General features: G+C 40.5%; 1 protein-coding gene across 1 annotated transcript in view; it reads left to right on the top strand.

Moving 5' to 3' along the window:
• Window positions 1-25,827, top strand: part of ANKH (ANKH inorganic pyrophosphate transport regulator) — a 100,729-nt gene that overhangs the window by 54,625 nt on the left and 20,277 nt on the right. The window contains exons 2-8 of the mRNA XM_032183121.1: window positions 3,978-4,194; window positions 11,674-11,792; window positions 12,875-12,958; window positions 15,418-15,588; window positions 17,117-17,251; window positions 19,876-19,968; window positions 23,797-23,892. Of these exons, the coding sequence (XP_032039012.1) occupies window positions 3,978-4,194; window positions 11,674-11,792; window positions 12,875-12,958; window positions 15,418-15,588; window positions 17,117-17,251; window positions 19,876-19,968; window positions 23,797-23,892 (915 nt within the window). The remainder of the gene's footprint in view (window positions 1-3,977; window positions 4,195-11,673; window positions 11,793-12,874; window positions 12,959-15,417; window positions 15,589-17,116; window positions 17,252-19,875; window positions 19,969-23,796; window positions 23,893-25,827) is intronic.

Below are 25,827 nucleotides of genomic sequence, written 5' to 3'. Positions count from 1 at the left end.
GTGTTATACAAGACATTGCATAAAACTAACTGTAAATCTGGATGCCTGTTTTTTTGAGAAGTGTTTCAGGAATATGACTTATTTTGACTGGCTGGTTCACGTTCTTACTAGGTAGTGATCAGCCAGGAAGTATTCTATGCTTGTTTTTGTATTTCTAAAAGAAGAGTGAGCAAGTCAGTGAGTGGTTTTGTTGTAATCATTTTGAAGAAAAGCAATTTATTGTGGTGTTTTCATGAACTGACACACCAGGTTAGCTGTTCATTAAATTCAGGAGGATGTTCCATCCCCAGTAGCCTTTCTTCTAGCATATGGATTTCATAGTTCTCTCTTCAAGTTAGGTGTGATAAGCCAGTTGAAAGTAGAATGACATCTGCAATATGTATGATCAAGCTAACTTCTTGTATAAGCACTGTCATTATTATTACTACCTAGTTCAGTGTGATTTTGTTGACAAGCCACATAAAGCTTTACAGAGATAGGCTGTGTTCTATGTGAAACAAATGGGACACATGCTACTGATCAATTTTTATTACTTTTTTTTTTTTTTGCACATAGAAAGTGTATAAAATGCAATCAGATAAAAAAAAATAAGTCCTTGCCCTGGTTTATATTTTTCTTCCTTTGTGAAAGATTTAATTGAAAATCTAACAGGAAATTAGACTGGGAGATTATCAACTACCTGTATTTTTCGTATAGCACCCCAAACTGGCTTTACCAAATATCTGGGATTTCTTGTGGATTTCAGGATATCAAATACGTCATTACAGTTTCAGTGGCACAAATAGGTTTGTTCTCGTAGAGTGTTTGGAAGCTGGGGATGAAGAACTTTTTGCACTGTCATCTGAAAGTGGAAATGGAAAAAGAAAGTTACAGAAGTTAAACCAACTGTATACTGCTCCACTGACTATTCATTTCTTCAGGATCTTTCCAAAGAAACATTTAGAAGCATTGCTTTTTCAGGGGTGGCCTCTAGAGTATTTCATCATGTCAGCCAACTGTTCCACAGGACTATAAACCAATGGCAACAAACCTCTTACAAAGTCCCTTTTGGATTTTGCCAGCTTAGATTACCTGGTACACAGTGTCTGTCTGGGGAAAATTACTCAGAAGCATCTACTTGGCTGTCATTTGTTGGTACAAAAGAGGTCAGAGTTCAGCCTGTAAAACCAGAGAGGAAGAGAGGTTAGAGCACTCAAGGCTTCCTGTCTGTCCTACTTGGGTGGAAAACTTAGGTACCCAGGGGCCACAGTCACACAGAGCTAGTGTCACTGGCTTGAGCACTGTGCTCTACAGAGGTTTGTGTCCCTAGGGAGGGATCATACTGCCGTGCCACTTGACAGTGTGATTTCTTAAAGCCACACTTATCCCAGGGACCTTGTCAGGTTGTCTTCCTCCACAGACTCTGATAGTCCATAGTTGTCCAAACTGGTAAGGAAGCACTTGTGCTTTTGAAGCTGTGCTGAAAAGATACTGAGCTGTTTGCAAGTGACAGGAAGCTTTTAAATCAGATCACCTGAAATTGGGTAACAGCTTCTCTTTAAATTGAAGCTGCTAGAAATATTTCAGTGTGGGCAAAAGAAAAGAGAGGAAATAGCCATAACGAAGGAGCCCTTTGCATGGCATAATCTAAGGTTACATGTATTTCCCTATTACTGGCAACAGCAACAGGGAGGTATAGCATCTTAAGGAAGTTTAAACGAACAGTTTGTAACTGTATGTCTTGATATGAAAAGCAACATCATTACTACCATCATCATAAAACGCAGCTAAACTTAACTATTTATTTCACAGGCCACAGTCTTTTCCACAGATTGCCCAAGTACAGTTTTATGCACCCACTACTGTATTTGCCATCTGCAGATTTAATAATCGGTCACTGGAACATGCTCCCCAGGACAGCACCAAGCCCACCGGAGTTCAAGAAGCATTTGGACAATGCTCTCAGACAAATGGCCTGATTTTTGGGTGATCCTGTGTGGACCCAGGAGCTGGACTCAATGGTCCTTGTGGGTCCCTTCCAACTCAGGATATTTTACGATTCTGTGATTTTAATATAGTTTGAACTCTTATCAGTGCAACAGATGGAAGTATCTGTACTGCAGAAAAGGTTGTGTATAGCAGCTGCAGATACTCAGTACCTATCACAGGTTATTTTCAGGAGGGGATAAAATGGAGCAAGACAAATGAAAACATTGGAACTGTAAGTGTTCAGGGCAGCGCACATTGCAATAAAGATTTGGCAGATATCAGGGATTGAGACATTGGCATTTTCTACAGCTTTTTACTATGCTGGTGGTGCAGCTTTAGCTTCAAAAATTAAGCACATCTTACAGAAAGAGTGATAAGAATGGTAGGTAAAATGCTAATTTCTGCTATGCGGATGTGGGATTTTTGAAGTCAGTGGAAATTGCTTGCTTATAGGGTCTTTGAAAAAAAAAAGGAAAGAAAGAAAAAGAAAATAGAAAAAGACTGCAACAGAAAGTCCATGCTTACATTTGAAATGGAACTTCGAATTATGGACTTCACCACAGTTACCTGATGATACGCTGTCTGTGGTTTGTTCATTCAGAAAAAAAAAAAGAAAGAAAAAAAAAAAAAGCAGTATTGGAAGTACTGTGGAAGTGGATAGACTGAGATTTGCAGCATGGTTTGGAGAGATATTCCTGGTTGGCCAAAGTGGCGCAGCCCTGTCAGCACACAACAGCTGTAACCCATAGGAACTAAATACTTGTGAAAACAAGTCATGTTTCATCCTTCATGCTTTTTGAAACTAATCCTGTTTTAAGTTTTCTGAATATATCAGATGATTGATGTTGTCACACTGCAAATAAATCTTATCATTCTGTCATTTGTATTTGAAATTTTAGAAGCATTTTGTTACAAGCTGGAATCTGAAGCAATGTTACACATTTTTTGCTGTGGTTTACCATAACAATAAAAATAATCCATTTAATTCTCAGCAATTCATTGGTGAACATTTCCTAAATACAGACCTGGAATGACTTGTGAGGTTATCTGAACCTGAATATGCCTTGAAATACATGTGCTGCATTTCTTTTTAAATTTGTTAGAACGAGTCATAAATAAATATAGGATCAGAACCTTGTGGAATCATAGAATCATCTAGATTGGAAAAGACCTTCAAGATCATCAAGTCCAACCATTAATCTCACCTACAAAGTCAGATGACTAAACCATGCCTCTTAGTGTAACATCTGCATTTCTTTTAAATACCTCCAGGGATGGGGGCTCCACTACTGCCCTGAGAAGCCCATTCCAATGCTTGACCACCCCTTCTGTGAAGAAATTCTTCCTAATATCCAATCTAAACCTAAATGCAAAATACATGAAAGCAGAACAGATATGTTTAGTCATGTGCATATTTGCCCTAGTTTTATAATAATAAACATCATGGCACAGTACCATTATTCAAAACAAATCATAGGATATAGTGAAAATCTCATTACACAGGAAAAAAAACCTTTGAGCTCCTGAAATTTCAGCATTTAATAACGTTAGAGTTTTTTTTGTTTTGTTTTGTTTTGTTTTTTACCTGTGCAGATGCCTACAAGGACTGTCCATTGTTTAATTCAGACCTAAGGCCTCGAAGTGGCATTTAAAGGGTCTTGTATCATCTATGAATATTAGCAGGTCATACAATTACTCTAAAAAGGAGAAAAACTAACTTCTGGTATAGCAGGAATTGCATGATATACTTTAGAAGTAGATATCTACCTTAGTTTCTAAAACACAGTTTATCTTCAAATCTATATGACTTGAACTTACAGGCTGTATGCAATTATGAAGTTGCTTATGTCACATCGCTTATTGCTGCTGAACCCAGAGAAACAAAAGTCAACTCAGGGTGTAAACAGTGAGAGCTGAACTTGTTCTTTCAGACACCGTCTGGAGAAGATTGTTTTGCTATGCTTTCACATTTGCTGCAGTATTTTCTCTGTCTTTTTGTGTTTCAACAGGCCTTGAATAGGGGCATCGCTGCAGTTAAGGAAGATGCTGTGGAAATGCTGGCCAGCTACGGGCTGGCGTACTCCCTGATGAAGTTCTTCACAGGTCCAATGAGTGACTTCAAAAACGTAGGTCTGGTGTTTGTGAACAGCAAGAGAGACAGGACCAAAGCAGTTTTGTGCATGGTTGTGGCTGGCGCTGTAGCTGCTGTATTTCATACCTTAATAGGTAAGGTTACTTCACATCTAATTAACACATCTTTTATTTTGCTTCCTTCAACTAGTCTTCAAACATATTAACTTGTAGGTTTAAGATTTCATTTGTTAGTACAAGGGGAAATGCAGAAGGGATAAACTCTCTTGTGTTGGTAGCATGCCCAAGCCATGCAATTTTTAATACTGTTAAAACAGGTTGTTAAGTGGTATATTCCACCTCCAGGGCTCACCTGCCTGGCTGCTCAACATGCTGCTAATCTTTTTTAATCAGGTGTGTGAGCAAAACTCTGGTAAGGTTGGCAGGTTGCCTGAAGCAGATAGCTCAGTGTTACTGTTAGGTAGCACCTAGCACTATCTGCCCAAATGGTTTTGGCACATCACTTTGTAGCCAGCCTTCAAGATGTTGAAGGCAGAGCTCTTTGCCAGATCTTGGTGGCGTTGTTAGTTACTCCCTCTGTACCAGTTCCTTTGCTACTTATCATGCAGTACAAGTCTCTTAAGTCAGTAGGTCAGCAACATCATTGAAATATCAGGTATTACTCTCTACTAGTGCTAGTCATCATTCACTTCTGTTGAGTAATTAACTTGTGAAAGAAGAAGCAGTTCCAAACAGCACTTTATGTCAAACTGAGGTCAGCTCTCTCAATGTACTCTGAAACAAGGGAAATACACAAGCAGTTCTGAACTGAACATGACAAGTAAGGCAACCGCAGGATTTGCCAATTGCTGATAGCCTGGAGAAATGTCTTATCAACCCAAGGATCAACCAGCACCACAACAATAAAAAAGCCACATGACCTGGAAGGCTGCAACTTCATCCTCTCCAAGAAATGCACCACATTTTCTGCATGTTGTGGCTCATTCCACGGAGCTGAAACCTCTGTAGCTCGGCAATGAGGAATAAAGGACACTGGAGGAAGAAGCAGAGTACATTTCGTTCTACAGGTACAATCCGAATAGCTGGGAGCTCTGAGAAGAGGGTGGAGGGAGGTAACACAACAGCCTGTGGAGGCACATGTTGGTTGATGGGAAGTAGGATGGAGCTGGTTGACCAGCAGTAGGGGGTCATTCTGTGACAGCTGAATGGGAAAAGCGAGTGTGATGGCAATTTCCTGAATTGCTGTGAAATTATGGAGTGGCCTGGAAGCGGGGCACCATTCATTATCAGACACTAACATGTCTGAAGAACAACACTTGCTCAGCATACTGCTACTGTCTGGGTAGAGCAGGCAGATATGAAGCCCACTGCTCTTACCCTTTAACAGGATGCCAGCTGTGTTTAATGGCCCTACGTGCCTCCCAAGCACTCCAGTTTGTTTCACCATAGTGTTTCTTATTCCTCCACTGATACAGCAGCCCCATACTGTTTACTTTTTCTCTATGTTACAGTCATAATAAATGCTTGCAGTAATGGCTCACTAGCCATGGCAAGTCTGTGGCAGGGTTAAGTAGTTGCTAACTTTGTAAGCTGAATCCACGATAAAAATCCATGCTGAAGTTAATTTATTTCACCAGTATCAACTGGTCACTTCCTCGATGTGCTTACAGTTGAGGCTGTTTCACTGCACTGGTGTTAAAGGCTTTGGGCCATTTGTAAGTTTGGCTTTCCAGTTTCTTTGCTTGGAATGTTTCCTCAGCCCCCAGAGCTGCTATTCTAGTTGCACACTTGTTTCCCCACCAGTCCTGGTCAAAGTTTTTGTCTTAGCCAACTGGATAAAAGAAATATTTTCTAGTCACTCAAAATTTCATTTTAAGCTATTACAGATTTTGAGAACATTTAAAGTATAACTATCAAATATCCAGGTGAAAGGCAGCTGAATTTTCCATGTGAGACTTCTTATTGAGGAGAGTTGTTTGGGCAGCCATTTGAAAACATGCCAGATAAGTCTTTTGGTTTTGCCTGGAAATAGAGCCCTGCTGAGTTCAGAACTTCTGAAATGCCCTCTCTGCAGATATTAAAAAATAAATAAAATATGAAGGCTGTACTTTCCATGCCTTAAAGCCATTGGTTAAAGGGCTTTGCACAATCTTTCAGCTGCTTATGGTGGCAGACTGCAAAATATTTTTTAGTATTTTAACTTGTCTGTGCCTGAAAATATGCAAAGGCCACAGCAGAGACTGGCAGAGCGCCCGAGAGAATGGAGTTAGTCAGATTCTAGCACCAATTGCCTGGGTGATGGTGCCAAGTTTTGTGTTTAAAATTTCCTTTGAACATGTTTCAAATCCTGATTATTCTTTTCTGACCCACAGATGCACAGTCTTCCTAGCAGAAGGAGGAGAAGGAGTCCAGTGGCAGACAGGCAACTTCTGAGGATCTGCAGCTACTCCCCAACAGCCACGAGCTTGTTGCAGACTATCTACAGGAGAGAGAAATTCAGGTTACTGATACTTGACAGATGAAAAACTGAGACAAACACCACTTAAGGGACTGAATTTCTTTTGCATGCCGTATGTATGGGGCTAAGGAAGATGGCATGACTGCTTGCTGTGGATGTCGAAGCCCAGGAGAAGGAACAAAGAAGAAAAAAGCCAAAGAAATAAGGAGTACAGAAGGTCAGAAGGAAGAAAACAAGTGGTGGTAGAAACACAGTGACCACAATGAAACACCACATTTCCAACTGTGATAGAGACTCTTTGCAGTCTGTACACACAGTGCCTCACAGACAGCAGCCTCTACTTGTTTGAAATATCAAAACAGACGATTTCACTCAACTGCCTTCATTTCTTCAGCATCAGCTCCCCACTACTGTTCCCCCATAGGGGCTAACACAGTCCTCTCTGGGAGTGACTGGCTGAGCCAAACCACTCAAACTCACAGCATGCGGTCCTTAAGTCATCACTGTACTACATTCCCATGAACATCCACAGTATCTTCACCAATAGTTCCTATCATTCTCCTGTGCAGGTAGCAGTAAGAACCAAGAAATGACTTGATGAAAGGCAACTGAAACTTTATTCTTCTCTCTCTTAAAGTGCTGCTGTAAGCCTTGGTCAGTATGTTATTCCTGCTTTTGCTGTCTCACTTGTGATCTGGAAATAGAAGATAGTAGGCTGCCTTCTTTCTCTTGTGCTATTCTGGGAGCAGCTACTGCCACCAGAGTTTCCTTGTAGGAAGGAGTCTAAAGCATCTAGTTATTTCAGAGATAGGCTTTTGAGTGGGAATATTGGGCTATAAGAAAAGGAATTCAAGATGATAAACCTGTCTGTGCATACTTTTGACATTTTAATAAACTACCAGCTTGACAGAGAAGAGAATAGAGCATTAAATTATAGAACAGTATGCTAACGTAATGCATTAATAGGTGCTGCTGGTTCGTCCTCCATACTGTGCGAGTCCTTTTAACACTGGTGTCATGAAGGATATGCACATCTTCTTTGGCAAGAAAACAGCATTGTTCAGCCTTTCACTACTTTACTGAGAAATACTATACTGCAAAAGTTTATTTCCAAAGAGGAAGCAGCCTCTTTGCTTAAGTAGACACCTTTCAATGGTGCCTCCTGCACCTGACCAAAATTCCATGGTAGATCATTTGGCATCACCAAGAAAAAAAAGGTTGCAACTTTAGTAGCAAGGCAAACATAGCAGACTGGATGGCCAATAAGTATGAGTGACCCTGTTGTTTGTGCCAGTTTATTACTGATCTCCTAGTGGGCAAGGGCCCCTCCCTGCACAGGTGAAAATGTCAGCAGTAGCTAGTAATTTTTTTGAACCTGCATGTATGGTCACTGCATATACATTAATGATCTGCAGAAGAAGTGAGGTATACGTGTAATCCAACTGCTTCCAGTGTAACACTACTGGATATTTTCCATGACTAGGAATCATAGTAGAGCTTATGCCAAACCAAGCTATTTTTTTTCCAGTCAGTCCTGTTCTGACATGGCCACTGTACTGGTTTGTACTACACTTTTTGCCCTGGAAAAAGATGAAAGCACAGGAACACAAATTGGAATATAATCCAAGCTTACTTTTTATTTTTGTCTACTAAGAGATGATGTTATTTATTAAAAACATGTCCTGCCTCAGCATCTTCAAGTGATTGTTGTTAAAGCAGTAACTTGCTTCCCCAGCTGCTCCAGCTCTTCTTCCACAACAAGGGCAGTTCCTTTTCAGCAAGTTGTTCAGGACAAAGGAAGAATGAAGAAAGCCTACAACCACAGCTGATTTTAGGATATATTTTTTTTAATTAAAACAGGCAAATTTTGAGACTTACGAGATGTTGGCCTACCCAAAGAGACCATTGGACATTGGTAATTTGGAAAAATTAACTAATTGAATTTCGTAACTACAGCTGATCACAGAAGATGATAACTGCAATTATCAGTCTTCACTGAGATGTTCATAAGCTGGTTTTATTATTCATTCATTGCTGTGAGAAAAAAAAAAGAAAAAAAAGAAAAAAGAAAAAAAAAAGAAATGCAGTACCCAAGACGCCCTGATCATCTGAATTTTTGCATGGGGAACACAGGCTTTTGTTTCTGTTTTATGTCAGGCTAATCAAAGACATCACAAAATCTATGTAACCTGTGCCATCTCCAATTGCGGACTTGCCATTATAATTTTGTATTTTTAGCAAATTGTCCTTTTCTTATCTGCCTAAATCACTTAGCTGGTTTTGGCCCTGTGAGGTATCTTTCTGACTAGCAGCAGGATAGATGTTTACTTCTCAAGTGAGTTAATTTTTAAAACTGGCACCAAAGAATAAATATGGAATGCTTCTAAAAAAACCCACATACTTAACCCAAAAAAAAATTATTGGTGTTTTCGTTTGTTTGTTTTTTTCGTTATTGATTTTTTACTCCAGTAAAGTGAATATTGACATATGCAGCTCTGTACCTAGAAGTAAGTGATATCACTTCCTGTGAGGGTTTCTTTTTGTTTTCTTTACAATGTATATATAACATACTGGATAGTAGATAGCCCCAAAATGACTACAGTGTGGCTATTTCTTTGAGACTGCTGGCATCATTAAGCGTGTGTTCAGTTATTTCAAGGATGTCTGAAATTTATGTGGTTATAATCAGCTCATTAGAGAAATCAGTGTAGAAGAGAGTAGATCCAGTTAGGTGCACAGTATTTCATTGTCATTTCATATGCACCCAGGTCTTACGACTCAACTAGAAAAGACAGAAGCAAGAATTCCTGCTTAAATGCTGGTATATCAGAAGCAAAACTGATCCATAGATATCAAAATAAGTGAGTTATTCCAGGAGAGTAAACAGGCAGCTTGTCTTGGAGTTGGACTCCTCTGTTTTGGTTGAAATGATGCAAGGAATGGGAATAGCCATCTGCTTTAGATTCATGTAATACTCTTCAGCTCTGTTGTCTGTTATTAATTTTGTTCTGTGCTTCATAATAAGTATGTAAGGTTTGCCAAGGTTAAGTTCTAATTGCATCAGCAATTGCTTTATTCACAGCTCAGAGACACATGCCTGTATAATTGTCAGTAAATCTCAGCTTGCTGAGTCCTTCTTTCTGAGGATGGAAACGTTCATTGACACCAGTAACAGTGATTGTGTGCTTTCACTGACATGTTGAAGAAAATAGTTGAGAATTTTAAAACTAGTTTTTAAGCTTAGCCACTATTATTTTAAAATAAAAGCCACATTAAAAACTGCGATTAGACTTCTTGTGGATGGGGGAGAGGAAGACAAATCTTAAAGCTTACAGAAGCACAGTGCTGATATCCCTAGAAATCTTAAAAATTTGGTGCTGTGGGCTGTGGTAGTTTAAGTCCATTGAGAGTGCCCTGCCATTCAACTGAATTATGGTGAAGTGGCTGTTCCTAGAAGTGAGAGTAATGCAGTCTCTGACCTCTCTAATTCTGTGAATTTTTCTGTTTATTTAAACTTAAAGGAAAAAAAAAAAAAAAGTTAAACATAATAATGGCTTTAAGAGCCAAAAAAAAAAAAAAAAAAGTTTTCATTACTTACTATTTTCTAAGCACTTTAAAAATCTCCTTTAAAGCAGGAGAAGACCAGAGGGCAGAGTGCACAGAGAGCACAGATGAATTCTGCAGCATGGTGTCTTCCCCCTATTTCACTGCTGATGGAGATCACTCCCCAAGAGGAGGTTCCTCAGCACGTAGACTTGGATTCTGTTACTCCCCATATGGCGAATAAGACCGGTGTGTTTCCTGCAAAAGTTTTAAATCTTTTATGTAGGAGAAGTTTAAAGCAACGTCAATGGGACCTAAAAGAGAACTCAATAAATCTGGCCCTCAGAGGCAACTTGCCTCACATGCCTTCCGAACTTGTTCTTGTTTCTTCAAATAAGTAAATTCAGATAAATGGGCATACTGGCCTGCCATAAAAGCAGCTTTTTACAAGGAGTAACCACACAGAAATCCATATGTAACAGAGTGGTTTCAAAATAATGAGTGAAAATTGGTGTATGAATATTCATACAAAAATAAGAAGGGGCTGTGGCTCATGTGTGACTGAACTTAGCAGCAATTAAATGAGTACTTAAGGAGCTAAGCTGGCCTCCCTGAACGCAGAAAAGGCTAGAGTCCAGTTGTAAAGTTCTGTCCCTTTGGAAGGACACAACTGAAATTATCTGGGAGTGGCTCAGAAGGATAGCTACCCAGCTTGGGGATCACTAGGTGAAGTGAGAGACTGAGCCTAGCAGTAGTAGATAGGGACCAGCACAGGGAAATGGGGAGTTTTTACCATTTTTACATATCTGGGGCAGTCATGGCTGTCTGGATTGAGGCTCACGCAAAAACTCTCAAAAACTCCTCATCAGAGGTTGAAACTGGACAGCAAATACACTGGTGACTGGAAGCGGCAACCTCCTGATTTCCATCAGTGCAAAGCACCCTTTCCAGACTTGTGGCTTCTGAGATGCCAGCTGTAAATGAGGAAGGAGAGTAAGAGTTGTTAGAGGCTGCCCAGCAAACATGCAGTGAGCTGTGCTGTGCCCTGACAGGTCCCAGCAGAGGTGGTCATTAGGCAGAGCAAGGGAGAGTCACTCACTGGAGCATAATGAGTGTGATTTATTGCATGTCTTCGCAAATCCTAGTGCTCCTTTTACAGCTCTGGGCAGGTTTACAGGTAATGTCATGAGAATGCAGTGGCAATAGGTGGTTTCAGAATTTATACGGCACTATATCCCATGAAATACACAGTGTCTGGTGAAAACAGCTTTTCTAACAAAGAGCCCTGAGTTAATGAAAGAGCAGTAGATTTTCTGGAGTACCAGTGTGTTCATTTAGGAAACAGATGTGGCACTTACTATACCCATTTCCCAACCCGGCCATTTGTTATCACTCCTCTGCCAAAGGTTACTTGAAAAAGGGCTGCGAGAGCACTCCTTAGTAATAAACAGCAGCTGGTGAGGCTGTGACATCCTGCAGCCCCTGCAGCTGTTTGCTGAGTGGGTATATCTCACAGCTTGTAGGCATCCTACTCTTTCGGGTACTTCTGAGCATCTTATGCAGAATCCATAACGTAACCTTTATTATTCATTCCTATTCTTGTATCTCTACAGCATATAGCGATTTGGGGTATTACATTATTAATAAGCTACACCATGTGGATGAATCAGTGGGAAGTAAAACTCGGAGGGCCTTCCTTTATCTTGCTGCCTTCCCTTTTATGGATGCCATGGTGAGTTCATGATTCAGAACTGAATTTTAATATCAATGTTATTTTTTTCTTTGGTGACCTTAGTTTGCAAAGTCTGTTACCTGATGGGAAGCTGAAGGTCTGCAGAAGGAAGGCATGTCCTTTGCAAGCAATAGCTCTGGATGTACATGAACACATCATCTTCTGCTACCTGGAAAAAGCATCTGGGTGGAGTTGAACATCCAGAGATCATGACAAATGTAAAAATCCTCAGCTGCCTTAGCAGAGTTACTGTATATGCATGCTAGAAAGCACTGGTCATCTTGTGATGGGCTGCACAGATTGTCTGTATGTGTCCTCTCAATACAATTTGTATTGCACGATTTCAATTTGCTGCGCATTCCCAAGTCACTTGCAGAGCTCATAGATCAATACTTTCTCAAAGCAGATTTATTGAAAAGATATTTGTTACCATCATTTTTTGCAAGTGCAGCTTAGTCCAGTGTATCTCAAATGCATGGGGAAGAGAGCCACATGTGTGGGTGGGCTGCTGCTCTCCAGATCACCAGGCTGACTGCATGTGGCCTGCACAATGTAAACAAAGACATGGCAGCTCTCTTTAATTCCAGTACTTCTATGTAAAAGTCAGAAAGGATAACCTTCTCATAGCATGCCTCCACTGCTTTTTCCACTTAACACAGTAGCTGACAGTGAAAAGAAGTTGGATCGTTTTCTTTTTAAGACAGGGCTCAATATAGCCTATGAATACACTTCTGAGGTGCATTCAACTGGTGAATGACAGGAAACATTTTTCCCTTAGAATATTTAGTATGATAACCTCTGCAGCATCTGTATAGAAGGAACACTCTTATTGGCTATCCTGCTCAGAAATGTCTATGCAATCTGTAAAATTATTCCCATTCTTCCTGCCAGCCCGGGCAAAGAGGAACTAAATGCAGTAGTGCTTTCTCTGCCCTACTTGCCTAACATTTGCCCAGGTTCACACCAGGTGCTGCTGGTGTAAAAAAGCTGTGTAAGTTTTTTGTATAAAAAACATCATTCTGGGACCTGAAATCCTTAACAAATACCATAATCACACATTCTGTTCTGCCTTTTTTTTTCAGGCATGGACCCATGCTGGGATTCTGCTGAAACACAAGTACAGTTTCCTGGTGGGATGTGCCTCCATCTCAGATGTCATAGCTCAGGTAATGCCTCCTCTTGGCAGTCACTCTTTCAATTGTGTTATGGACTCGATGCTTTCCTAAACAGTAATGCTTTTGCACAGAGACTGCCTTCTCTCTCTGTCATGGACAGCACACCAGAGAAAATAATCTTGTGCACTGTTCTCTGGTAGTTTCCCCACTCTTTGCTGACATTTGTGATTTAGGCTGGTCTCACTTGACTGGATCAAGTCAGTCGTGAAGCAATGACAGGAGAAGGAGCCAGGACTGTTTGGGTTAGGGACATATCTTCTGGCGCTTCCAGACACTGTGCTACAATGGCTGAGAATCAAGCTATATATACACATGTACACCTGGGGGAAAGAGAAGTCAGCCAGAAGGATTGATGACTGCCACCAACTGAGGCAGTACTTTGATAGAGACCTTTCTCCCCTGTGTACATTCTCCCCCACACTTCACACAGTTGCAATGAAATCTGGAGTGGGGAGTGTAGGCAGGGAAGCTAAGGCTTGATTCTCCAGCCCACTTGTCAGTTTTGCACATGATGTCTAATCTGCTGAAATGCAGGGGTGTAAACCATCTTCTGAGTGCCGGTATAGCACTGTTCTTGTTACTGGACCAAAAGCTGAAGACTTGGATCTGAAGCAGAAGCTATATCTGTGGTGATACTCTCTGGGTGATAGAGGGAAGACCCAATGTTGAATTTACGTTTGTGAGGGAGGTGTTAAATGTCCTGTTGCTTTGCATGGGACATGCTTGTAAAACAATATTCATATGCATTGCTGATGGCCGGTGTTGTACCATTTGAGAACCAACACAGAGCCCTCTTTTTGAAGTATTTATGACCATGTTATGAATGGAAGATCCCAGAGCCTGCAGAGCAGTTACAGTGCTGCCTCATTACCAGCTGAGGTAATAACTGGGCAAGAAAGACTATAATAATAGGACAACATCAAAGGAAATAAGAAGTCAACAGCACTTAGTTCAATTTTCTGTACCATTTCCCTCACACAAAGTAGGAGCAAACTATAAACCGGGTTAAACCATTCAGTCAGCTGCTATTCTATGTTTGGCATGTCTGTCCCTTTACAATACTGCATTAAATCCCTGAAGATAATACCAATTACTTTAAATGACTTTAACACCCAGGCTCTGCTCTTCTTCTGATGTGACCTACAAAGTTTGCTGACCTTAGATGCATGTCAGGTCATTTACACCTAAATACAGAAGCTGGAATTCCTATTTTGGCCATGGTACGCATGCCCTTTTCATGGTGGCTGGTGAGTGGGGTGCCAAACTTGTGAAGAATAAGACACCTGTCATCTTGTCTCCAGCCTGTAATAAAATATCGCAACAGAGCAAGCGTAAAACCAGAAGACAAAAATTTGTGGTTCTCCCTAGCCCAGAGCTGCCTACACCTACATGTACTCCCTACATAGGCAATAGGTGCACAGGCAGTAGATAATTCTCCTTGGATAGCTTCATGTACACATTTTGTGGCTGACTTTACTTCTGTTTAATGAAGAAGGATTCTTTTGTGGAGTTCAAATGAGCTGTTTTGCAAATCCTATCAAACAGCGTGGCCTCCCTAATAAACATTTTCACAGTGTGATTTAAGTATTTCTTAAGCTCTAGCAATGAAAGAGGGAACCTGCCCCTGAACAATGTATTTCTTGGAACTCACTTGAATGCCGGCTTGTCCTGGCAGCGTTATTCCTGATGCTGCTGTTCACAAAACTGTACACAGTTAGTTTCCCAGTTGTGCCCATCATCCAGAGACACTTGGAATTTAACAGACATACTGTCAGCTCTTTACTTAATGAAAAAGAATTATATTGTATTAATCAATTCCTTTCATTTTCTGGACTGAGCATTTAATTTTAAATGTTTGAATTATAAGCTGTTCATGAGCCAAAAAGTCCTTTTTGGTTACATCAATATGGCACTTAGCTCAAGAAAGAATGAAGAAATACTGAAATTGCACTCAAAAAGTACAAAATCAGGATAAATTAAGACTGCTTCTAAATGCTGAAGTGAATACTTTAAGACATCTGGCTATTTAATTCCTGCTCCGCCCCCAAAAAAGAAAGCAGGGCTTGGAAGCTGAACCTAGAAGGACGTCTCCAGCCTCAGTCTGTATCAGCATACCACATTCTCCTGGGAAGAGTGACTCTCAACCATGTGCTTGCTGCCAGACTTTGCCAAGCTTGCATGCCAGCCTCCTATTTATGGCCCCTAGTCTGACACCTGCCCATACCTTCAAGTACTTTTTATATAACTTCTGTATAATATTAACTCTTGTTCTTCTCATTTGTATGACTGAATGCAGGGGGGAACTGAAGTTTCTAAATGCTGCAAGTCAGATACTGTAGTCACGCGTGGTTGTTGGCTCAAATGCACTAGCATGGAGTCAGCCAGGGGACACATTGGCCCTGAAGAAACAGACAGACAAACTACTAATCTTTTATTTGTTTGTTTTGCAGGTTGTTTTTGTAGCCATTTTGCTTCACAGTCACTTGGAGTGCAGGGAGCCTCTCTTGATCCCAATCTTGTCACTCTACATGGGAGCACTTGTCCGATGTACCACACTATGCCTGGGATACTACAGGAACATACATGATGTCATTCCTGACAGAAGTGGGCCTGAAATGGGGGTATGGCTTAATACGTGGTGATTTTTTTGATTAAATAAACTTTCTTTTTGTGTTATAAGGCTCTATTAAACCACTGTGAATGAAGGGCCTGCTTTCTCCATCCTGCAAGGAAAAAACATCGTTTAAACAGGCATGATGGAAACCATTACAGCTACGGAGCACATGAGGCAGTGCTTTAGGTGCTATTGATGCGCTGTCTACTTAGCATCTCAGTGCTGAGCTCTCTCCTTTTGGTGCTGTGAGACAGCACAGAATGAACTAAGTGGACGCTTTATTTCACAGGGAAGAATGTCTCAAAACTCCTCATTTTCTCTGAATGTTACATTGGCTTTCACGTTCCTTTGTCTAGTAGCCAGAACATGTTATGCAGATACCTTATGCATTATTTATTGAGATCCATGACACAGTCTTTTGAATCAGTCTTACTGTAGATGAAATATACTTTTCAAAATATATCATAGAATCATAGAATCATAGAATATCCTGAGTTGGAAGGGACCCTTAAGGATCATCAAGTCCAACTCTTGACACCGCACAGGTCTACCCAAAAGTTCAGACCATGTGCCTAAGTGCACAGTCCAATCTCTTCTTAAATTCAGACAGGCTCGGTGCAGTGACCACTTCCCTGGGGAGCCTGTTCCAGTGTGCAACCACCCTCTCTGTGAAGAACCCCCTCCTGACATCCAGCCTAAATTTCCCCTGCCTCAGCTTAACCCCGTTCCCGCGGGTCCTGTCACTGGTGTTAATGGAGAAAAGGTCTCCTGCCTCTCGACACCCCCTTACGAGGAAGTTGTAGACTGTGATGAGGTCTCCCCTCAGCCTCCTCTTCTCCAGGCTGAACAGGCCCAGTGACCTCAGCCGTTCCTCGTACGTCTTCCCCTCAAGGCCTTTCACCATCTTCGTAGCCCTCCTCTGGACACTTTCCAACAGTTTCATGTCCTTTTTATACTGTGGTGCCCAGAACTGCACACAGTACTCGAGGTGAGGCCGCACCAGCGCAGAGTAGAGCGGGACAATCACCTCCCTTGACCTACTAGCGATGCTGTGCTTGATGCACCCCAGGACACGGTTGGCCCTCCTGGCTGCCAGGGCACACTGCTGGCTCATATTCAACTTGCTGTCTACCACGACCCCCAGATCCCTCTCTTCTAGGCTGCTCTCCAGCGTCTCATCGCCCAGTCTGTACATGCAGCCAGGGTTTCCCCGTCCCAGGTGCAGGACCCGGCACTTGCTCTTATTGAACTTCATGCGGTTGGTGATCGCCCAGCTCTCCAACCTGTCCAGAATTATATTATATTATAATATAATATATATGATATATATTTTGAATCAATATTTCTATAGGTGAAAAGGAGGAAATATTTTAGCCTTCTGCTATTGAAGCGTATTGAAATGAATGTACCAAACTGATGGTGGGTGGGAAAAGCAGAAATGCTTTCTCTGTACTTTTGATTCAGTTCAACTTATTTCTTTCTGAAGCTATTTATTTATTTATTTTTGTTTATTTGTTTGTTTTCCCGTGTTGCAGGGAGAGGCTACAATAAGGAAGATGCTGAGCTTCTGGTGGCCTTTGGCATTAATTTTGGCAACTCAGCGAATAAGTAGGCCCATTGTCAACCTTTTTGTTTCCCGGGACCTAGGTGGCAGTTCTTCGGCCACAGAGGTGAGAAAGTCAGTAAACGATCATTTACATGGAGTTGCCTCTGTGTTTCTCTTCTCAGCCATACTGGCAAGAAAAAAATGTCCTAAATAAATTGCTTTTTAGTGATTTCTTTATCCTTAGAAGAAGATTGTTCAGAGTCTTAACGTGGGCATTTTTACCAGGCATCTCACCCTTAACAAGACCGGTAGATTTTTTTCACTGAACAGTTCTGGCATCCCATGATTTCAAGCTCTACATATGGGTATGTGCTGGAGCATTCAAATCCCAGAGATTTTAGGACAGTCATCAGTAGTCGCATGTGCTGCTGTTCTGTGTCATATATATTTACGGCTATGCAAATAGATGTGAAACAATACTGCTGTTAGAATCCAGTGCATTACACAGAATAGGGCAGAAAACATGAGGAAGCACATAAAGAACATCTGTCTCGTGGCTGGGATATGCAGTGTACCTTGTTTCTCTGGAGGATATTCAGCTGTAGCATGTGGTCTCCTACAGCTGATGGTAGCAGGACTTCTGTTTGTAATGCAAAGCCTTCACCAAATGCTCATCAGGAGCTGACCTATTCTCTTAAGAAGTTCGAGGGACCCTTGCTGCCAGTTTTAGTGGGATGAGGTGTAGATCCACATAGCCATTAGCAAATCTCTCACCTTTTTTCTCTATGAAAAACAAAGCCATAAGATACTAAATGAAAAGGAAAATTGAAACTGCTGATGCCTAACAAGTATTTTCTCAGCAAAGCTAATAATTTGTTATACATGATACCATATATTTCACTCACTCAAAAGTTACCAGTGACTACAGCAACTGTGGAGAGAAAATTTAGGAAACCTAGCACTTCGACATGTGTAAATCAGGGATTAGTCTATGTGTTAAGTAGCAGTCTTGGTACAAGGGGAGGCAGAGCAGGTTAGCAGAGATCAATTGTGCATTTCTTGTTGATACCTGACTTTAGATGCATCATGTTTCATGACTAGCCTGTTGCATTTTGTTGCTATTAGGCTGTCTCCATATACATGTCATAGTTGGTGATTTGCTGGTCTTTATACACTAACATTAGTTGTCACATTTCAGCTTTCCCTGATTTATGAACTAATTGCCTCTGTAAAAGGAGGTACAGGCAACACAGATAACATCAGTGTCTGGAACATCACTATAGACAGGAGTTTTATAGTTCTCCTGTTCAACGCTGTAAGCAAATTTCAGTGTGTCCAGGATGTGCCTTTGAAGAGCTGGGCTGTAGCATCTTCATGAGGACATTAAGTCCACTTGCACTGACCTACTCCCACAGCTCCTCTTCAGACTGCCAGCACAATTATGGTGATTTTTTTTGGTGTTGATTTTCATGGGGAGTTTTCTTCTCCATGTCAAATACTTCTGTTCTAGACATTTAGAAAAACTTTCATGGATGTAGTTTGGGATTCCATCAATCAGGTGAAAATTACAAGAAGAATGATCAGTGTTAAAAACTCAGTAATTTAATCCAAGTGGAATTTAGCATACCAAATTAGATCATGAATTATTGTTTTCTTTAATGGTTACTGCATCTACACAGTCTTATTGGACTTCATCATGTAAATAAATGAAACTTCAGTATCTTTCATATTCTTCTTTTATTTATTCCTCATTTTAATCTCATTAGCTTTCATATAGATAGAAATTCTGATGAAAATAGAGCAATAAGGAGGGGAAATTGCATTTTAAAAGGGTACAGTTTTAAAATTCCAATTTATTTTCTTTGAACCAATTACTCTTTCAAGTTTCATTAAACATCATTTACAGTAGAAGGTTAGCAGAGAATATCTTTCCGCCTCTATTCCGGTTCACTCTGTAGATCTGACTGTTTCTTCCCATGCTGTTTTTTTTAAACAGCACAGGGTGCAAATTAACTTGTTGCATGAATATATGGACTTTTTAATGTCTGATGTATCTCTTGTCTGTACTTGTGAAAATGCAAAAGGGACCTAGTTTAACTTGCAGATAGTGAGTTGTTTCTCATTATCAAAATGGTCATCTGGAATTGATTTTGTCTGTTTTTTGCTTTTAATTGATTAGCACCAAAGTTGGGAGAGTGTTTTTGTTTGTCTTATAAGTGCCTACGACCCCATAGCAGTCAGTTTGAAACCCAGTCAGTCAGCCACGGAGACCTACTGCTTTAGAATCAGTCATACTTAAAGCATTTTACATACAAATAACCAAGTCAAATGTATCTACGTTTATGAAATATGATGAAGGGCTCTTAGAATATGAGCCATAATGCATTCTGCTGCTCAGGTGTCTCTAGATAAAATAACCTGGGAGAAATGTGGGAGGGAGGTATTCAGCAGAACGAGGGGCACACACCAACTCAAGGTAGCTATCATCCCAGAGTATCAGCGTGACAGTGAAATGGCAAAGCTGAGTAATGTAGCGCTATTGCATGATATATTTCCTAAGCTTCAAGTGCCTAGCAGAATGATGGCTGCTCTGACAGTGGTCCTGAAGCAAAGAGCTTACAGTTTCCTGCATCGTTTCTCATTGCATCAAGGTCCATTTGGCAGTATTCATGGAAAATAGCATACCGCGTTAGTTTAACTGTTCTGTTCAAAGATTTGAAGTTTGCGTTTCCTTGTAATTTTTCATAGGCAGTGGCAATTCTGACAGCTACCTATCCTGTGGGACACATGCCGTACGGCTGGCTGACAGAAATTAGAGCAGTATACCCAGCTTTTGACAAGGTGAGTGCCCATGTTAGGAGTGTAGTAAATACCACTAGTGTGATTTCACATCCATGATCCTCCTCTTTCTCTCTGTTACAACATTTTAATCTGAGGGAAGCTTCAGTGATATCAGAGGAATTTCTGCCAAACAAAGATGAAGAAAGATAGTTCATGTCTCTGTAAATATGTGTAATAGATTCTTTTAAAAAAAAATAGAACAACCAAAGATTAAATAGGGCTGTACTAATGGTCACCTATAGTTTTGTTTCTCTCTACTTTTGTCTTTGATACCTATTGCTCCTTGTCCCATTGATAAGGTTTTCTTAAAATCCTAGTTTAAATTAATTATTTTTTCAGTGGCTTCAAGCTGTTGTCTAATTTATGATTTTAACTTTAACTCTGTGTTGCAAGGTATTAAGCTACCTTTTGAATAGACAGATGCTATTGTTTTAAGGATTTAAAAAAAATCCTCACTTACTGTGACATAGCTTCATAGCTAATGAAATGAGGTCTCACGAAGTATACAAAATGCAAGAGCTCATGTCTTTGCTCCAGAGACAGCCTGTTCTTTAGATTCTGTGTTATCTCTGACATGGGTTTGGGTTCTTTTGCTTATATTAATATTTAACAAAAGGTTATTCCTTCCAATAACAGTAAACACAGATAATCTCTTATTTTAGAAGTATTGACTTAGCTGACCAAGTCTATGAAGATTTTTGTTGCCAAATCATGTAATTACATAAGAATGCAAGGACTGCTTCTGGAATTGTGTGCTGAGTAAAAATATAACGAAAGTTAATTTTGTTTAGACTCTGTTTTGCTCTGTTTTCAAATTGATACTCACTAGCCCATATGTTGTGTGAAGAACAGTGATGTCCTATGATAGTCTAGTTCAAATGTCAAATGCTATCTTCCCTCCTTCTCTTTATTTACCAATTAGTTATGTCAACTGAACTTTCTGGTTCCAAATATTAATGAAAAAATAATGCTTGCTTGCTCAGGAATATACTTAGCTGAAGCAAGACCGTTTTGATTTGATCCACAGTACTTCCAAGGAAAATTTAAAATAAAATAAAAAAGTTGCATTAGTCATAAGTTCCTAACTTGCCTGTATACAGCTGAATTGACATCTCAGGTACAAGACAACACAGAGACCTTCTCAGAGGTCATGCTGCTGAAAAGAAACTGCAGAATGCTGAATTAATAGACTGCAAGGTAAAAATGGGTTGGAACAGGAAACACAGCTGCTGACCACATGTGTTAAGAGCTACAATCAAATGCATATCTCTTTCAAACTACTGCCTTGTGAAATTAACAGTAATAAAGAGACTTAAATGCAGGTCTCACTTACCTGGTAGAAAATGCACTACTGACTTAGATGGTGGCAGGATTAGACCGTTATTTGTCTGCTCTGGAGGAATAAATGTGAGGAAGAAAACGTTAGGATAAGGCACAGATAGGTGCCAATGATCTAATTGCCAAAAATGTATGGAATAGTGGTTTTAGTTGCATGTTTTAAGAATAACTTGGCTTAAAATGTGCTAACTGCAGTAGCAACAGTATAAAGGGTATCTCTTTCTGGCAGTCACTTGTGCCTTTCAGACAATAAATACCAGACCAGAAACAGTGCTTTTTCTAGATTGCTGTGAGAAGTGTTTCACACCTGGTCACGCATCATTCATGTGTCACTAGGCCTTTCACAAGCTTTGTTTCCTTAAACTAAGCTTTGCTCAGAGATAGAACCTCCTTTTATTTTCAGACTTCATAAAACCTGTTTTGATTCTCAGATGTTGAAACAGTTTGCATGTACGTGAACGTTTTCTTTTGTCAGTCATTCAGAAAACTGGTAATGCAGATGGCCATCAGAGGCACACTGAATTGCCTTAACAGACTGATGGGATTTGGGATCCAGAAAGTATGCCCTTCTTCAATGCCTATACTGGACAAGTGAGATTCTTGTCTTCAAAGGGAAATTCACTTTTAAATTCACATTTGTAAGAGATCACGTTTGTACAAGAGATTCTGAGTCATGCTTCAGTGTTTTATGCAACTCTGTGTCCAGAGCAACCTCATGGCCTAGTAGTTGCCCTCAGTTTAAGGGTTCTCCTGATTTGCTAAAACGAAACAGGAATGCTCTAGTTCTGTACTTTGTTTGCTATTTTATGTAGTGATAATGCCATTATTCTTAAAGGACTGTGCCACTTGTTTCAGAGCGAACAGTTGACTGACTATGAGAGGAGTTGTGAACGCTATTGAACTGATGAATAGATGGGAATGGATACTTCTTTACTCTGTAATCTGCATGGTGTTTTGTTTCAAGAACTAAGCAGCGTGCAAGAGATGGGAATAAAGAGTATGTGGTTAAGAGTTAGGGTGAAGGGCAGAGCCAAACAAGGACAGTGTTAGAAGCAGCAAGATAGAAATGAATGAGAGCTCTTTCTCCTTCATCACAGCCTTTTTACATGCTTGGATTGAGATGTGCCTTTTTTTCCTGTCATTTTAGCCTTATGAGAAAGGAGCTGTTAAACAAACAGCAGTTTGTTTAAACCTTGATGAATGAAGTAAGCAAGGCCCATCCTCATTTACATAAAAGCTAACAGTAAGAAAGTATTTCTTCAAAAACACAAGAAATAATCATATAGTAATAAAAAAATGTTTACAGAAAGTTTTATTAACTTGTTCCCAAAAAGGGAAGACTTGGAAGTAGCTTCCTTCTAAGTTGGCTTGCCTCTATGCAAAGGTCAAGCATTTTCATGCACCGAAGCTTCCAAGCAGGTTTTTAGTTGAGATGGTAAAGTTGTCATGTGCCATCACTGCACTGATTGCCACAATAGCTTTACGTTTCGAAGTTCCATCAACTACTCAAATGTGTATGAAATGGTGTACCATTCACAGAGCTTATGTTCATTTTGTCCATTCCCAAGATGTGTTTGTGCAAGTTCCTATTTCTTACAAGTAACTTTAGTAAGGTACAATGACCATGTGTCAGGTACTGCTGTTCTACTTGAGCTACATTAAGGATGAATAAATGTGGTACTACATCTCATAGTACCATTCTTACCAGTTTGGTCACGGCCAGGTGTGTCTCAAACATCCCTGGGATAAATGCAGGTACATGACCCAACAACCTATTGCTATAGGGCTCCTAACGGTGCCCTGCTTTTGATATCCTTTCCTTTTCTTTCACAGACCATCTGGTTTGTGTTAATGTGTTCCCTGAGGGTAATTTTAAATCTTCAGCTTCATTTGGTACATTAGACATTTGGAGAAGAGTTTTTGTTGTTGTAAGTAAAACTTAGCTGCCATGTGTACATGAGTACAGGGCTCACGTTCAAGGTGGAACATCTAATAGTCCTAATTATGTTCTGTTCATTAAACTACATTAACAGAGCCAGCTGTTCCAGAAGCTTTGTTTATATTACCTGCTTGGCTAATTGGATCAGTAAGGGTGTTTACACGTGTATATGGATTTGGTACCACTCTGTGGTAAAAGAGAATGGAATCCTATTTTTCCTGTGAAAACATGCTATGGACTTTAAGGTTAAAAAAATCACATGGTGTTTCCTTAGAAAGAGTTACAATTCTTTTCCAAAGCTGGATTTGTTAAATAGGACTTACTCCTTAGAAAACTAGGGAGATTACTCAGCCATCAGTGACCATAGGAGGAGTTACCATCAGTTTAAGCAGAAAATATTTACTCAGAAAGCTCTAGATGAAAAAGCAAACAAGCAAAGAAAGACGTGTATACACACAGACAGTCAGATACAACAGAATGACCCTGGTGCTGTCAGCTTCCCAGTAGTCTGGAGCCACACTAATGCTTGTTATCTCTTTCTCTCACCGTAGAATAACCCCAGCAATAAACTGGTGAACACCAACAGCACTGTCACAGCGACACATATCAAGAAGTTCACTTTTGTTTGCATGGCTTTGTCCTTAACGGTAAGAAACCTTTGTTCCAACTGTCTGTCTTTCATATAAACCAGGAAATTATCTCCTATATCTAATGATAAAAGCACTAACAGTTCAAGAAAGGTGAGTTTTCTGATGAAGTCTGTTGCTTTTATCAGGGCGAGGGTATGTGATCATAATACTCAAGTACTAAGAAAATCATCTGTCATTAACTCAGAGTAGGTATCTTATGGGCTAGAGATATTTTGTTTAATTCCTCTCACTATTTTTCATTTCACGTCAGCCTCCATATGCAAAGAGATACTAGAGATCTGCTTTTCTTTTTCCTTTTCTCTGTTGAACAAAACTTTTGATAAATGGCTCATCAGGAAAATGAAAAAATGCATTTGTCTCTTGAGAAATGGCATGAAAGCCTGTCCCCTGGCATCCGTAATTGGCTGTGAATAATGGGAAGGGCAGCATATGTTGAAACTACTGTAGCCATTCCCTGCTGTCTCACAGGGCACTAGTCTTCCACGCTAGGGCTGCTTTCATGCAAGCTGGTTTTGTTTATTCTCAAAATGAGCTAACAAGGGCAATCTCAGAGATGGTGCTGACTCTGTCAAAAGGATCTAAAGTCATATCTAAGCTGGGCAGAATTGCAAGAACTGATGTCTGAGTTCTGTAGTCTGCTAGGTTTGTGTGGGTGATTATACTCCATCCAGAGAGATCAATTCTGATATTTCAGTTAGAAGTACCTACTCTAACATTAAAAAAAGTGTAAAGGGAAATTGATTCTGTAACCATAACTCAAGGCCTGAATACTATGGGGAATATTTATAATCCTTTTCATTTTAGTCCTCCTTTAAACCTTCCATTCAATTTTCATTGCTTTATAACAAGCAAGTTGAAAATAACCAAACATTTTAAAATTACTACAGTATCACAGTTTTTGTTTTGTTGTTTTGTTTTAATCTATCCAATTCAGGTCATATAGATTAAACTGTGATATCCTATGAATAGGGTCTGTCAGGTGCTATGTACCCATGTATGTGCAGAATTAGAGGTAGGAAATCAGAGGCTTTTTTTTTTTTTTTTTTTTGTTTGTTTAATTCATCTGTGAAGTCTGTAGTTGGGCACAGGTACAGCAGAATGCTGAACTGCTGCATATGCTCTGAGAGTGCCAGCTGAAATCAGCGCCTGCTGCCAGTTTGTTGGAGATTGCTGTGGAATTCGAGAGGAAGGAAAATCACATGAGACGACTATTGAGTTTTGCTCTGAAGGAGGATCGGAGGAATGTTTTTTTCATGTTAAATGAGAAGTAATACAGACACAAATATGTGCAGACCACAAGCCTGGGTTGTGTTTAGGCCTAAGGATGACATTTTGCTGAATCTGCAGCATTTCCAAATGATCAGCTTGTGCACAGTCACATAGTACATCTTTAAGAAAACTGTTTCTGCACAAGTCTAGCAACAAATGGGTAGTTGTGGAAGAAAAACCACACAGGGTGTGTGAGTGAGTATAACAGCAAATAATGGAGCAGATGATAACCATAGTAATGCAAGGATAGATTTACATTAGTACTGGTACCTAGTAAAGCCATCACCTTCCCTCTTTGCTTGGACTTGTGTACCTCTGTCCATGACAGAGATTTCAGATCTGTGCATGGTGTCCTAGGAAGTCCTGAACTGCTTCCTGTCAGGGCACCATGGATCTAGGCTGTCAGGGACATCAGGGTCTCCCTGGGTAGCCCAGTGCCCCACCAGAACCAGGGCATCGGGGGCACTGGGACAGCTGCAGCCTTGGGCAAGGGGCACCTCCATGGGGCTGGGACCAGGCTGAGGCCAGGCCCGTAGGCCCAGGCATGGGCCCAGCTGGGCAGGGGCCATGGCCGGGCAGGGCAGGGCTGTGGAGAGTTGGATCCCGACCCTGCTGCGGCCTCACTGGGGCAGGGGCTGGTGGCCCTGGGGCTGCTGTGGGAGC

Source organism: Aythya fuligula, chromosome 2, assembly GCF_009819795.1.
Source record: "Aythya fuligula isolate bAytFul2 chromosome 2, bAytFul2.pri, whole genome shotgun sequence".
Lineage (NCBI taxonomy): Eukaryota > Metazoa > Chordata > Aves > Anseriformes > Anatidae > Aythya > Aythya fuligula.
Note: the sequence above shows the minus strand (reverse complement) of the source record. Positions and strands in the feature narration are given on the sequence as shown.